The sequence below is a fragment of the Carassius carassius genome, chromosome 47 (genome assembly GCF_963082965.1).
Source record: "Carassius carassius chromosome 47, fCarCar2.1, whole genome shotgun sequence".
NCBI lineage: Eukaryota > Metazoa > Chordata > Actinopteri > Cypriniformes > Cyprinidae > Carassius > Carassius carassius.
The window spans coordinates 10,849,158-10,862,101 of NC_081801.1; the positions used below are offsets into that span (position 1 = coordinate 10,849,158).

The window sequence follows — 12,944 nt, forward strand, 5'->3', positions numbered from 1 at the left end:
ACAGTATTTATTAAACTTTGTTAGTTTATAAAAATACAGCTGTACGTTGTTTGTTCTTGTTAGTTCACTAATGTTAACAAATACAGCTGACTTTAAATGACTTTAACTTAAGAACAGCAAGTGCGACTAACCGTGTTAAGAGACGTTTGTATTCTCAAAAATAATTGTAATGTGTTTTTGATTATTGATAAACTAAGACCTAAACGTGCGGTGGTGATTACGTCAGTAAGCCGTTTTGAAGGTACTTTCGAAAGTAATTTAAAATAAAATTATTTACATCATTAACGCTGTTTTTACATTGGATATATTTCTATTGGTTTTATAGGATTATGTGTTTAATTTATCGCTTTCTATTAATCTATAGGCCAATAGCGATAAAGAGTATGACTCTTCGTTGAATCGATTCATCTTCCCTCGGATAGTAATGCCTGTGACCTTGATGACGTATTTTTGACAGTCGTTTCGCACACCGCACTTCGTAGTCGTAATTCGCATGTCGTGTGTGTAACAGAGCTATTGTGAAAACAAGCGCCTGTAAACTGTCATAGTCGTACATTTTAGAGTTGTACTCTAAAAAAACACACAAAATCGCGTATCTGTAAACTGTCGTGGCCGTAGATTTTGGAATCCAACTCTGACAAAAAACTGAATTACGTACAATAGTTTTAAATTACGCACGATTATATTAAAATTACACACAAATGTTTTGAATTACGTACGATTACTTTTGACAGTGATTTTATTCCATAGGTGGCAAGGTGGCTGGAGATCCTCCAAGAGTACGACTTCAAGGTTCAGCACCGACCAGGGCGGCAGCATGCCAACGCTGATGCCCTCTCCAGATGTCCATGCCTTGCTGATGAATGTCGGTATTGTGCTCGCCAGGAAGAATGAGATCTGACCCATCGTCGGCAGCCACTGAGCCTGGGTGGCAGTGGTGGAGACGCAGGGCCATTCACCATCGAGCAGCTGAGACAACAGCAGGCGAATGACCGAGTTCTAGTGAAGGTGAGGGGTTGGCTGGAGGCTCGAGCACGTCCGGACTGGCCAGCGGTGTCCTCACAGGGGCCTGAGATCAAGTCACTTCATTCTCAGTGGGGCAGCCTGGAGCTCCACGATGATGTGATCTACAGGCGATGGCAGGCACCCAGGGGGGGAGTTGACCGTCTGCAACTCCTGGTTCCCCACGCTCTGTGGCCAGAAGTCCTCCATTGGGTTCATGGGGCAGCTGGAGCTGGCCATTTCGGGAACTCCAAAACAGTGCGGCGGCTGCGGCAGCGGTTTTACTGTCCGGGGTGTCGGCAGGATGCAGAGCTACATGTTCACTGCAGCGATGTCTGCATGGCACAGAAGGGACCCAGCCAACGCTCTCACGCACCGTTGCAACAGTACCTAGTAGGGGCACCCATGGAGAGGATCGGGTTTGATATCTTGGGACCATTTCCCATCACAGAGGCCGGCAACCGCTTTGTCCTGGTAGCTATGGACTATTTTACGAAGTGGCAAGAAGCATATGCAGTGCCGGATCAGAGTGCTTCCACGTCGGCACAGCGACTAGTGGACGAGATGTTTGCCCATTTTCGGGGTGCGGACAAACTTCACAGTGACCAGGGGCGGAACTTTGAAAGTCGGTTGTTCAGTGAGGTGTGTCAGCGGCTGGGGGTAAAGAAAACAAGAACCACTTCCCTCCACCCTCAAAGCGATGAACTGGTTGAGCGGTTCAACCGCACCCTGGCCACCCAACTTGCCATCTTGACTAGTCAGCACCAGAGACACTGGGACCAGCATCTGCCCCTGGTCCTGTGGGCATATAGGACAGCAGTGCAGGAGTCAAGTCAGTGCACACCGGCAGCGCTGATGTTTGGGAGGGAGCTCCGCACGCCGGTGGACTTGGTGTTCGGGTCGCCCCCCCCATTGGCAGGGACCCGTAGAGATTCTAAATCAAATTTCGGAGGTGGTCTTCGGAGTCCGAATGCCTGGACGGGGTAGGCGGGTGGTGCTTCACAAGGATCGGTTGGCACCGTACCACCAACTGGCCCCAGAACAAGAGAATGGTGGAGGCCAGGGAGGCTCCTCACCATCCACTCCCAGCGCTGCAACGGACAATAACGGACTCAGGGTTGAGCCTGGCGCTGAGGGTAAAACATCAGAGAGGCCGAAGCGTGTTCGACGGTGGCCAGGACATTTGTTGGATTTTGTTGTGGGAGAATAGGGTTGTGGGGACACTAACCCTCTTTGGGGGGGGGGGGGCAGTAATCACATCACCTATCCAACCACCACGAGAGAGGCAACCACTATAAATAATCAGAGTAGCCTTACCTTTATTCTCTCTAGTCTTTCAGCATCCCTCTACCACCCAGACTCCTCCCAGTCGACCCGTTCCAGAGCGCTCAGTGTTAGGGCTGATGCCAAGTTCGGAGCACTCTCTATTACGCAACGTAGTAAGACTGTGCAAATCATTATAATCAGTATTTATGTCCATACTGGATGCAATAAATGCTTCGTTTGCAATGGGATTTATTGTTTTTGTCTTCATGTACAGTATTTGGAAAATAATGTGTTTTTTGAACCTTAAACCGTATAAACACATTTCATTACACCAAATGCACAAAATACATTTCTTTTTAGCAACATCGTATGTGCCCTTGTGAAGGCAAAGTAAAAAAAAGGGTAAAAAAACTATATTAATAAATAATATATACAAATAATACTAATATTAGTGAAAAACTATAATTAAAAAGGTTATTTATAGCACCAATATGGTCTGTTACGACCCTCCTATGACTCGTACCCGTCTAGGGCTTTTTAAGAGGGGAAAACATGTAACCAGCCTAGACACACATCAACATATAACACTGAATGAGGTGAGAAAACACGAGAGACCACTGAATAACGTGAATATGAGTTTAATAAAATAATGAAAATATATTTACCATAACAAAACCCCAACCACAAAGGAAAAAGGGGAAAACGGATTGTGCCAAACAAACAAAAGTAATATAAGCAAAAAAAAAAAACATCTAACACATTTAACCTCTAATACTAAGATAAAAAGAAAAGATCAAAGAAAAAGTCTTCAATGTCTGAGACGTCTTAACTAAACTACACTACCTAATAAACATAAATACAATGGGTGGCACAAATCCCTACCTAGTGTTTTTATACAGACAAGTTTAACTACGTGTGTACAATGTATGTCACGTGACAATCTCGTTAGTCTTGACTGACAAGCAATATAGCCAACCAGCAGCAACCTAAGAAAGCGAAAGTAAGAGAAACAGACAGGACAGAAAAACCACAATACACCACACACACACACAATACTATAAACGTCCTTACGGACATAACAGGTTCTATATAGCATATTTAAATTATGGTTCTAAAAAAGGTTAAATTAATCACTAAAAAGGGTTCTGCTATTGTTACAAGTCGAAGAACCCTTTTATGATACTGTTTAGAACCATTTTTCTTAAAAGTGTACCATTGCATGTAAAGCACAATTAGAGTTGAGAAGGACATTTTGGCAGACATGTGCCATAGTTTCTTTGATAAGCTTTACTATTGCAATATAAAATTGTATATATTATTTTCTAAATATATTTAATAGAAATAACTTTTTCTGAAAAGCACAACACAAAGACTAGCTAAGTTTATTGAACCCCTGGGATTTATTTTGAACCTCAGAGAATTTTCCAGAGCACAATAAAAGCTATTTAGATGCATATCAATGAAATTCAGTACCTCCATTTCATGATTTTCAACATACAAGATAACAACTCACCAGCAATGGTTTATCAAATGTGTTTGTAAAGATTGTGTGTCATTTTTGGAGTCATATTTTCAACTGGAAGATTGCTGTTAGTGTTAATCAATGACATTTGTTCTCAACTTGGAATTATTTAGGAATAACATGATTTTTGTATAGAGACAACTTTTTGGATTAACATTAATAGAATATGGACAACAAGACCTATTTTACAATCTACACTCTGATGGAACCAAGAGGTTCCAAATCTTATAGGCATATATATTTTACATGTTTTTTGCTTCTTTATGCTTTGATACTGGTGATTAACATTTGGCTCAGTGTGGTCATTGCTTTAGAGAGGGCCCTTCATGAACCAATGTACATTTTTCTGTGCAATTTATGTATTAATTATTTATATGGAGCAACAGGATTTTATCCTAAATTCCTGCATGATTTAATTCTGGATTTATATGTGATTCCTTCTTTTATGTGCAGCCTCCAAGCTTTTGTGATCTACAGTTCAGCTATGTGTGAGTGCACAACATTAACAGTGATGGCATTTGACAGACATGTGGCCATATGTCAACCTTTGGACTATCACTCAAAACTCACAAAAAATAAATGTGGCATATTACTCGTATTCTGTTGGACTGTACCATTTATTTCTATGTTCATTGGGGTTGTGTTGTCAAATAGGTTGGCTGTGTGTAAATATCATATTGACAAATTATACTGTGACAACTGGTCAATAGTAAAGCTCTCATGTGAATCAGTGGTTATTAATAACCTCATGGCATTAATTGTTTCATTATTTTATATTTGTCTTACAGTTCTGATTATTGTGTCTTACATAAAACTTGTTGTTGCATGTAAAGCATCTCTAGAAAACAGAAGAACATTTTGGCAGACATGTGGACCACATTTATTTTCATTGATAAATTGTGGCTTTACTGTATTTTTTGATGCCATGTGCAACAGATATGGCTCAAGTGATGTCCCAGAGAATGTGTATGTTGCTTTTGCCTTACTGATGCTTATACTGCCGCCTCTTTTCAATCCTTTAGTCTATGTATTAAAACTCAAAGAGGTACGTAAAAAATGTTTAAAATCATGTGTAAATATCATACAATAAAGAATTAATTATACTTGGTACTGTTTGCTATATTATAGTCACTCAAATTGTCATACATAATTATGCTAATAATAATTTTTGCAAATTTTACTAGTTTTAACTGAAACCTTTTTTATGTACATGTGCACTCTTCAAAAACTAAGAACCAAAATACATAAATTCAATTTGGTGTATATTTGTGATTTAGGTTCCGAATATAACGATCTAAGCGCATGGTCTTAAGCGCACTGTGTAGGTGTACTCAGGGCATGTCTGAATCCACTTTTGCTAGAGTAATAACGGGAAAACTGTCAGCGCACCCAGGCGCATAGTCTAAATGGGTTGTCTCTGTTCTCTTAATGAATAATGGTTGTTTTTTGGGCGTAATGTGCAATAAGTCAATATTGGTCAGTCAGTCATATCTGACATAAAGTACCTGCAAAACTGTGACTACAAACACCATTAAATGAAATGGTTGAAATGGTTTTCACTGTACAGGCCAGATGGCAGACCGTTTGTACGGTGTGTGGGTGAGCAGTTTGCTGATGGTGCATTTTATTGATGGCATACTGAACAGTGTTAATTTTGGCAGGCATTTTTAATTTAGTCTTAGTCTTGAGGCGAAAATGCTTTATAGTTTTAGTCACATTTTAGTCATTTGAATCTTTCATAGTTTCAGTCTAGCTTTAGTCGATGAAAAGTCATTGCATTTTTGTCAACTTTTAGTCAATAGTTTTAGCTAAACTGTAGTTTCGACCCCCTGCCGAATTATTACCCCCCTAGAATTATTACCCCCCCTAGCTGTGGTGGTCCTCACAGTGTCTGGTTTGTGTTCCCTGGGTAACCACTAGATGTCCTCCTTCCCCACGGTGTCTGTCACTTCCTGAACTACATTCCCCAAGATCCCTGTCTCCTTATTGCACTCAGCTGTCCCTGGTCATTAATCATTGCACTCAGCCAATTCCCCATTAGCATTGTCATTTCCCTGTGTATATATACTGTTTTAGTATGTTTTACTAAGTATGTTTTACTTTACTTTAGTATGTTTAGTCCTTGTATTTATCACGCCACTTCGGAGTTCTGTTCTTGCCCGTTTGTTTTGTGCCTGTTGGTTTTTGATTGCCATTTTCGTTTTGACCCCTGCCTGGACTTGATTTGATGTAACGGTTTTCCCTTATTAAAAGACTTACTGCTATTGGATGTACCTGTCCTCTGTTCTTGTGTGGGGATCGTGACAGTTTGGGGGAGGGGTTAGGATTAGGGGTGGGGTTAGGATTAGGCAATCAAGTAGCGATTTAAACGAGGGGGGTAATAATTTGGCAGGGGGTCAAAATTGGGTACAACACCGGTTCAACACACAGTGAGGGCATGCGAGCGGTGAGCCTTGCGTCTTCACTAAACTTTGTCAGTTGTATTTGTTTTATGGTTTGGACATTAAAGCGATTAGACGATCGGATGTGTATTATTATTTCGAGCTCCCATGTTCGCGCAGCTGCATTGTGGCACGAACACTCATATAAACAGTAGCTATGAAGATCGCGCACAAAGAGGAACGCAAAAACTATTTATCAGCGGTGTCCTGTGATTTATTACTAAAGTAGCTTAGAATCTCAAAAATTATTATAGCATTTTTCTACTTTTGAAGGAACTATGCTATTTACAACCCACAGCTTCACAATAATATAGAGACAGTATGACTAATTCACACAAGCAATCACTCGTACTGGTAAATGTGCTAATTTATCTTTATCTGATCTTTATTTATCTCTTACACCGAGCAATAATCTGTAAAAAATGTTACAAACATGGATAAATAACTGGTGATAGTGAGCTATGATGTCAGATCGCGCTTTCAATAGGAAAAAATATCCCACCTTTAATAGTCGATCTCAACCGTCTGGCTGAGGCCAGTCTAAAAAGATGTTCAAGACAGTTGACAGAAAGCTGCTGCGTGTCGTCATGAAAGCGTATCATTTTCACGTGTTATTAAGCCTTGCCACTTGCCAATTTAACCATTCAAAAAACTTTAAAGCATTCAAACACAAGACGCGGAAAAGCTGAACTGAGCAGATGGTTACTAGCGCTGTGCTCGGTGGGCACGCAGAGAGAGAGCCGCGTCTCACAGACAGTAACACTGAACTGAGCTCTCCTTTGGCTTTGCGGAATTGCTAATGCAACCTTTTCACACCACAGACTGAACACAATTGATCATTGATTGGTAATTGGCCAACAAAGTATTGACTGTTGTCTGAAGTTTTGTTTGATTGTAATCCATTACATATGTTTCTATCAAAGTTATCTGATATTATCAAGATGAATTTGTTCTGACAGTTTAACTCTTGAGTTCTTGCCATATTTTATTACCATTTTCTAAACTATAGCAAATAAACTGATAATGTGAGAAATGTTGAAGGTGTCTAAATAAATTTTGGTTTGACTGTATGTTTAATTTTTACAAAAAAAAAAAACTTAAAAACTGTGTAAATAGCACAAACAAATTAACAGAACGAACATACAAATTAAACACTTTCAAACAGGGCACACTGGTACAACCTACACCAGGGTCCTGCTAACCCCAGCTACGGCCCTGCTTACAGTACAAACCTTGTCAGTGGACTATGAGAAAAAAAAAAAAAAAAAAAGACAACAGAAACAAAATAATCGTAATCGAGGTAAAATGTTCAATTGATCGAGGTTTTGATTTTAGGCCATAATCGTCCAGCCCTACAATAGAGATAAAAATGAAACTCATTTTTCAGATACAGTAGGTTTTACTTAACATGTACCGTATTTTCCGGACTATAAGTCGCACTTTTTTTCATAGTTTGGCTGGTCCTGCGACTTATAGTCAGGTGCGACTTATTTATCAAAATTAATTTGACATGAACCAAGAGAAATTAACCAATAGAAAACATTACCGTCTACAGCCGTGATAGGGCACTCTATACTGCTCAATGCTCCTCTATAGAATAGCATAGAATCAGCACGATGCACACTGCAGCAATATGAAAATATTAATTTAGATATACATATATGTAATATAATCAGTAAGCCAGAATTCTCACTAGAGATTTAGGAACTCCTCTGTTGTGTAACTTGCAGAATAATCTTTCATGATTTACACAATCAAAGACTTTAGAGGAATCAATATAACACATACATTTGTGGAATTGTACAAATCTAAAATCTAATTTAAAGCAAAAGTTTTTGTCTCATATATTTCAACAAGTGTGAATATTTCAGGAGCTCAAAAATGCATAAAATATTGACAATTACCTGATGCACTGAAACAGACATGCAAACATGTTATAATGAATGTATTCTAACAGAACATTTGAAACATAACCATTTACAACATGTCAACATGATTGTATGAACATCATTAAGCACAGTATGATAAAACATTCCAGAATATGTATATCATTTTGTTATGATTGCACTGCTCCCAGATACATTCATGGAATTTTGTCCCAAAAAAAACAAAAAACAAAAAACTAAAACAATAGAAAAGAGAACGGGAATTTGCTGATACATATAGTTTATTATGAGCTAAATTATGGTCTGTTGTTTTTATGACTTTTTTTTAGCTTTTCTTACAGGATACGATTTTGCACATCCTCTTAAAATCAAATAATATAGCTTTGTTCTTTAACCACTGGGACATTAATCATAACTTAAGTTGTGATTGTATTTGTCATAAGCTTGATCTGTGGTTAATACAAACATTTTTAATGACTTTTTTCTTCAATTTACTCAGTTTTTCAGTTTTTTTGGGATGAACTATTCATTGAAATAAAAAAAGGCTTCAGTGCTCTCTTATTTTTCCCTAGAGTGTATTTAGTAGAGCAGAGAACTTAAACTGAGCAAAAAAGCTATTTATAAGCGGGTCAGTTGTCCATAGTGCTTTCATTTCATGAATGTGAGTTTTAGATCACAGTTCAAGGTAATGCAAAGATAATGTTTGATTGGTGTTAAAGCTCATTGTATTTTAAAAGCATGTATGCCATATTTTTAAGTTGAAAATTATGTCAGTGCTCATCAATTACTTCTTCTTGTTGAATACATGATGGATAATATGAAACATTTTACAACCTACACTCTGATGGAACCGCATAATGCTAAATCATACAGGTATATTTATTTCACATGCTTTTTGTCCCTGTTATGATACTGTTTTTGAACATTTGGCTCAGTGTAGTCATTGCTTTTGAAAAAGCCCTTCATCAACCAATGTACATTTTTTATGTGTAAATTATATTTATTGAACAGCAGCATTTTATCCTAAATTATTACATGATTTAATATTGAATTCATATGTGATTCCATCTTGCTTGTGTGCATTCCCGGGTTTTGTTGTTTATACTTATGTTATGTGTTGATTTTCTACATTAGCAGTGATGGCTTATGACAGACATATGGCCATATGTCAACCTTTAGACTATCACTCAAAAATGAAAAATTTTCATGCAGCATATTACTTGGCTTATGTTGGTGTCACACCACAGAACTGTCTTATTGTGTATTCATTCCCCATGTGCTTAGTGTGACCTTAATTCCTCCTCGTGTCTGATTGTGTCGTTCTGTTCACTGAGTTCAATTAATTATCCTCATTTGTGACTGTACTTAGAGCTAAGCCTGTTCAGTTCTGTTTTGTCGAGTGACCTGTCTCGATTACCTATTGTGAATTATTAAAGTGATTATTGGAATTCTTCATTGTCCTGCCTGTTTCCACACACAGTGATTGTGACAGAATACTTGACCCAAACTAAAGCTAATTAAGCGGTATCTTCCTGTCATTTTGCTTTCCGTTTTTGTTACATTTTATTTTCTATTATGAATGACCCTTCTGTCCTCGTCCTCCTGCTGGAGCAGGGTAATTTGCCTCTCATGGACCACATAAAAGATTTTGTGTTCCTAGCTAGCCTGACACACTACCAGAACAACTGCCTCTGCTCGTTCTATCTAGCTGGACTTAATAACACCCCACAAGTGCAGTTGTCCACATATGGTCTCCGAGAGAGCATTGCCGCCTTCATCGAGTGGGTGCTCATCGAGTGGTTGCCCCACATTGGATAAAAAGCCCAGTCAAGGACCACCCCGTGGCGCGGAACTGCCCAAGCCCACTGCAGATGGAGAGCCAGAGCCTGCCATGGTCGTTGAGCCATCGCCATCAGGAGCGACAGAGCTGACGATCTCCCTGGCGCCTGAGCCACAAATGTCTGACCAGGTGCAACAGCACAATCGATGGTGGATAGAGCTGTGGAGATCGTGGGGACAATGGAAAACCCCGCCCATTTCCCCATCACTGGGGGTGAGCACAAACTGGACCTGGAAGATTTAATAGACTTGCACTTAGAGGCACCCATCCTTCAGTTTTCACCCAACCTGTTTAACAGGGAAAATGTCCCTCTCCCGCCTACTTTCATTGACCTGTTCCCTTCCTCAACACCCTCTCTGCTGTATCCTTTCAGCCTTTCTGCTCAACCTCTTTTCAATCCTGTAATCTATGGCATAAAACTATCAGAAGTTTGCAAAAGAGTCCTAAAATTATGCATGAATTGTACCAAAGATGACAAAGATTGAATTATGTTGTGTATAAGTGTCCGTACATTTTCCCACATTTACACACATACTTTTCAAATAAACATAAATACATATGTATAAAATATTCTTTGTTTACATAATTTTTTTTTAAATGCTCTTGCTTATTTATAAGCTTTCACATACTCATAAAAAGTCAAATACATCATAGAACCAGCAAGATGCACACTGCAGCAATATTAAAATATTAATTTAAAAATACATATATGTTGTATAGTTAGTAAGCCAGAATTCTCACTAGAAAATTAGGAACTCCCCTGATGTGTGACTTGCAAAACAATTTTTCATGATTTACATTATAAAAGGCTTAAGAGGCATTAATATAACACATAAAAATTGTGGAATTGTGCCTGATATACAAATATAAAATCTCCTTTAGGCAAAAGTTTTTGTCTCATGTATTTCAACATGTGTGAACATTTATGAGCTCAAAAAGGCATAAAACGTTGTCAATTACATGATGCACTGAAACAGACATGTACAACTTGTCAACATTATTGTATGAACATCATGAAGCACAGTATGATAAAACATTCCAGAAAATAAGATTATATACACACACACACACACACACACACACACACACACACACACACACACACACACACACATATATATATATATATATATATATATATAAACATTTTTAATTACTTTTTTCTTCAGTTTACTCTGTTTGTCGTGATACTTCGGTAAACTTTTCCTTGAAAAAAAAAAGGCTTCAGTGCTCTCTTAATTTTCCCTAGAGTTTATTTAGAAGAGCAGAGAACTTAAATTGAGCAAAAAAGCTATTTATAAGCGGGTCAGTTGTCCATAGTGCTTTCATTTCATGAATGTGAGTTTTAGATCACAGTTCAAGGTAATGCAAAAATAATGTTTGATTGGTGTTAAAGCTCATTGTATTTTAAAAGCATGTATGCCATATTTTTAAGTTGAAAATTATGTCAGTGCTCATCAATTACTTCTTCTTGTTGAATACATGATGGATAATATGACACATTTTACAACCTACACTCTGATGGAACCGCATAATGCTAAATCATACAGGTATATTTATTTCACATGCTTTTTGTTCCTCTATGCTATGATACTGTTTTTGAACATTTGGCTCAGTGTAGTCATTGTTTTGGAAAAAGCCCTTCATGAACCAATGTACATTTTTCTGTGTAATCTGTGTGTAAATGATATTTATGGAACAACAGCATTTTATCCTAAATTCCTACATGATTTAATATTGAATTCATATGTAATTCCATCTTACATGTGTTCATTCCAGGCTTTTGTTGTTTATACTTATGTTATGTGTGAATATTCTACATTAGCAGTGATGGCTTATGACAGACATGTGGCCATATGTCATCCTTTAGACTATCACTCAAAAATAAACAAATTTTCATGCAGCATATTACTTGGTTTATGTTGGGTTATACCATTTCTTAATATGTTCATTGCTGTTTTCTTATCAAACAGGTTGGTACCATGTAGAAATAATATTGAAAAATTGTTTTGTGACAACTGGTCAATAGTGAAACTTTCATGTGAGTCAACAGTGATCAATAACATTTATGGGTTTATTTTTATTTCACTGTATTTTGGCCTTGTGATTGTAATTATGATGTCCTATATAAAACTTATTATTGCATGTAAAGCATCATTAGAATGCAGAAGGAAATTTTGGCAGACATGTGTGCCTCATGTAATTTCATTAATAAATCTCACTGTAGCGATACTTTTTGATACGATCTATAACAGATATGGATCAAGTGATTTCCAAGTAAATTTCCGTATGTTTTTGGCTTTAGAGATGATTGTAGTGCCACCTCTTTTAAATCCTGTAATTTATGGCATAAAACTATCAGAAGTTCGCAAAAGAGTCCTAAAATGATGCATGAATTGTACCAAAGATGACAAAGACTGAAGTATGTTGTGTATATGCTGCAGTGTATTCTATCAGAGAAATAAATGAACTGTTGTTTGGGCTTAATCTAAAGATACAAGTCAAGGAAGATTTATATCAAGCGACACTAATGTTTTAATATTCTTATTATGCTGGAAAGCCATTTAAAAATTTGCTAATGGAATAATTTATACTGAGATTTTACAGTAAAAAAAAAACACCTGGACAAGATGATATGGACTTCCACCTGAAGGTCTTTTTAATTGATTGATTGATTGAATAATAGTAATAATGACTTTCTGAATAACTAACTGTCTGTAAATTTCCCCACATTTACACACATGCTTTTCAAATAAACATAAATGCATATGTATGAATTATTCTTTGTTTACATTATTTTTTTTAAATGCTTCCACTTATTCATAAGAAAGTCCATCATAGAATCCAGCATAGAATCAGCATGATGCACACTGCATTTGTCAGGGTTCTGCCCTGGCAGCTGTGTCTATTTTGTCTTTGTTTTGTGTTTCTCTGTTTTCCCTGTGTATGACCTCATGGCTTTGTCTCTGTTCATGTTGGCCATGTGC

The 12,944-nt window shown here is 37.6% G+C and overlaps 2 protein-coding genes across 2 annotated transcripts; both read left to right on the forward strand.

Annotated features, from left to right (window-relative positions):
* Positions 1 to 3,956: 3,956 nt before the first annotated feature.
* LOC132130874 (olfactory receptor 52D1-like) lies at positions 3,957 to 4,880 on the forward strand. The gene has a single exon (XM_059542718.1). It carries the CDS (start codon positions 3,957 to 3,959, stop codon positions 4,878 to 4,880), a length of 924 nt encoding a protein of 307 aa, XP_059398701.1.
* Positions 4,881 to 11,442: 6,562 nt separating this feature from the next.
* On the forward strand, positions 11,443 to 12,345 carry LOC132130788 (olfactory receptor 52E8-like). Its single transcript, XM_059542598.1, has one exon. It carries the CDS (start codon positions 11,443 to 11,445, stop codon positions 12,343 to 12,345), a length of 903 nt encoding a protein of 300 aa, XP_059398581.1.
* The last annotated feature ends 599 nt before the right edge of the window (positions 12,346 to 12,944 follow it).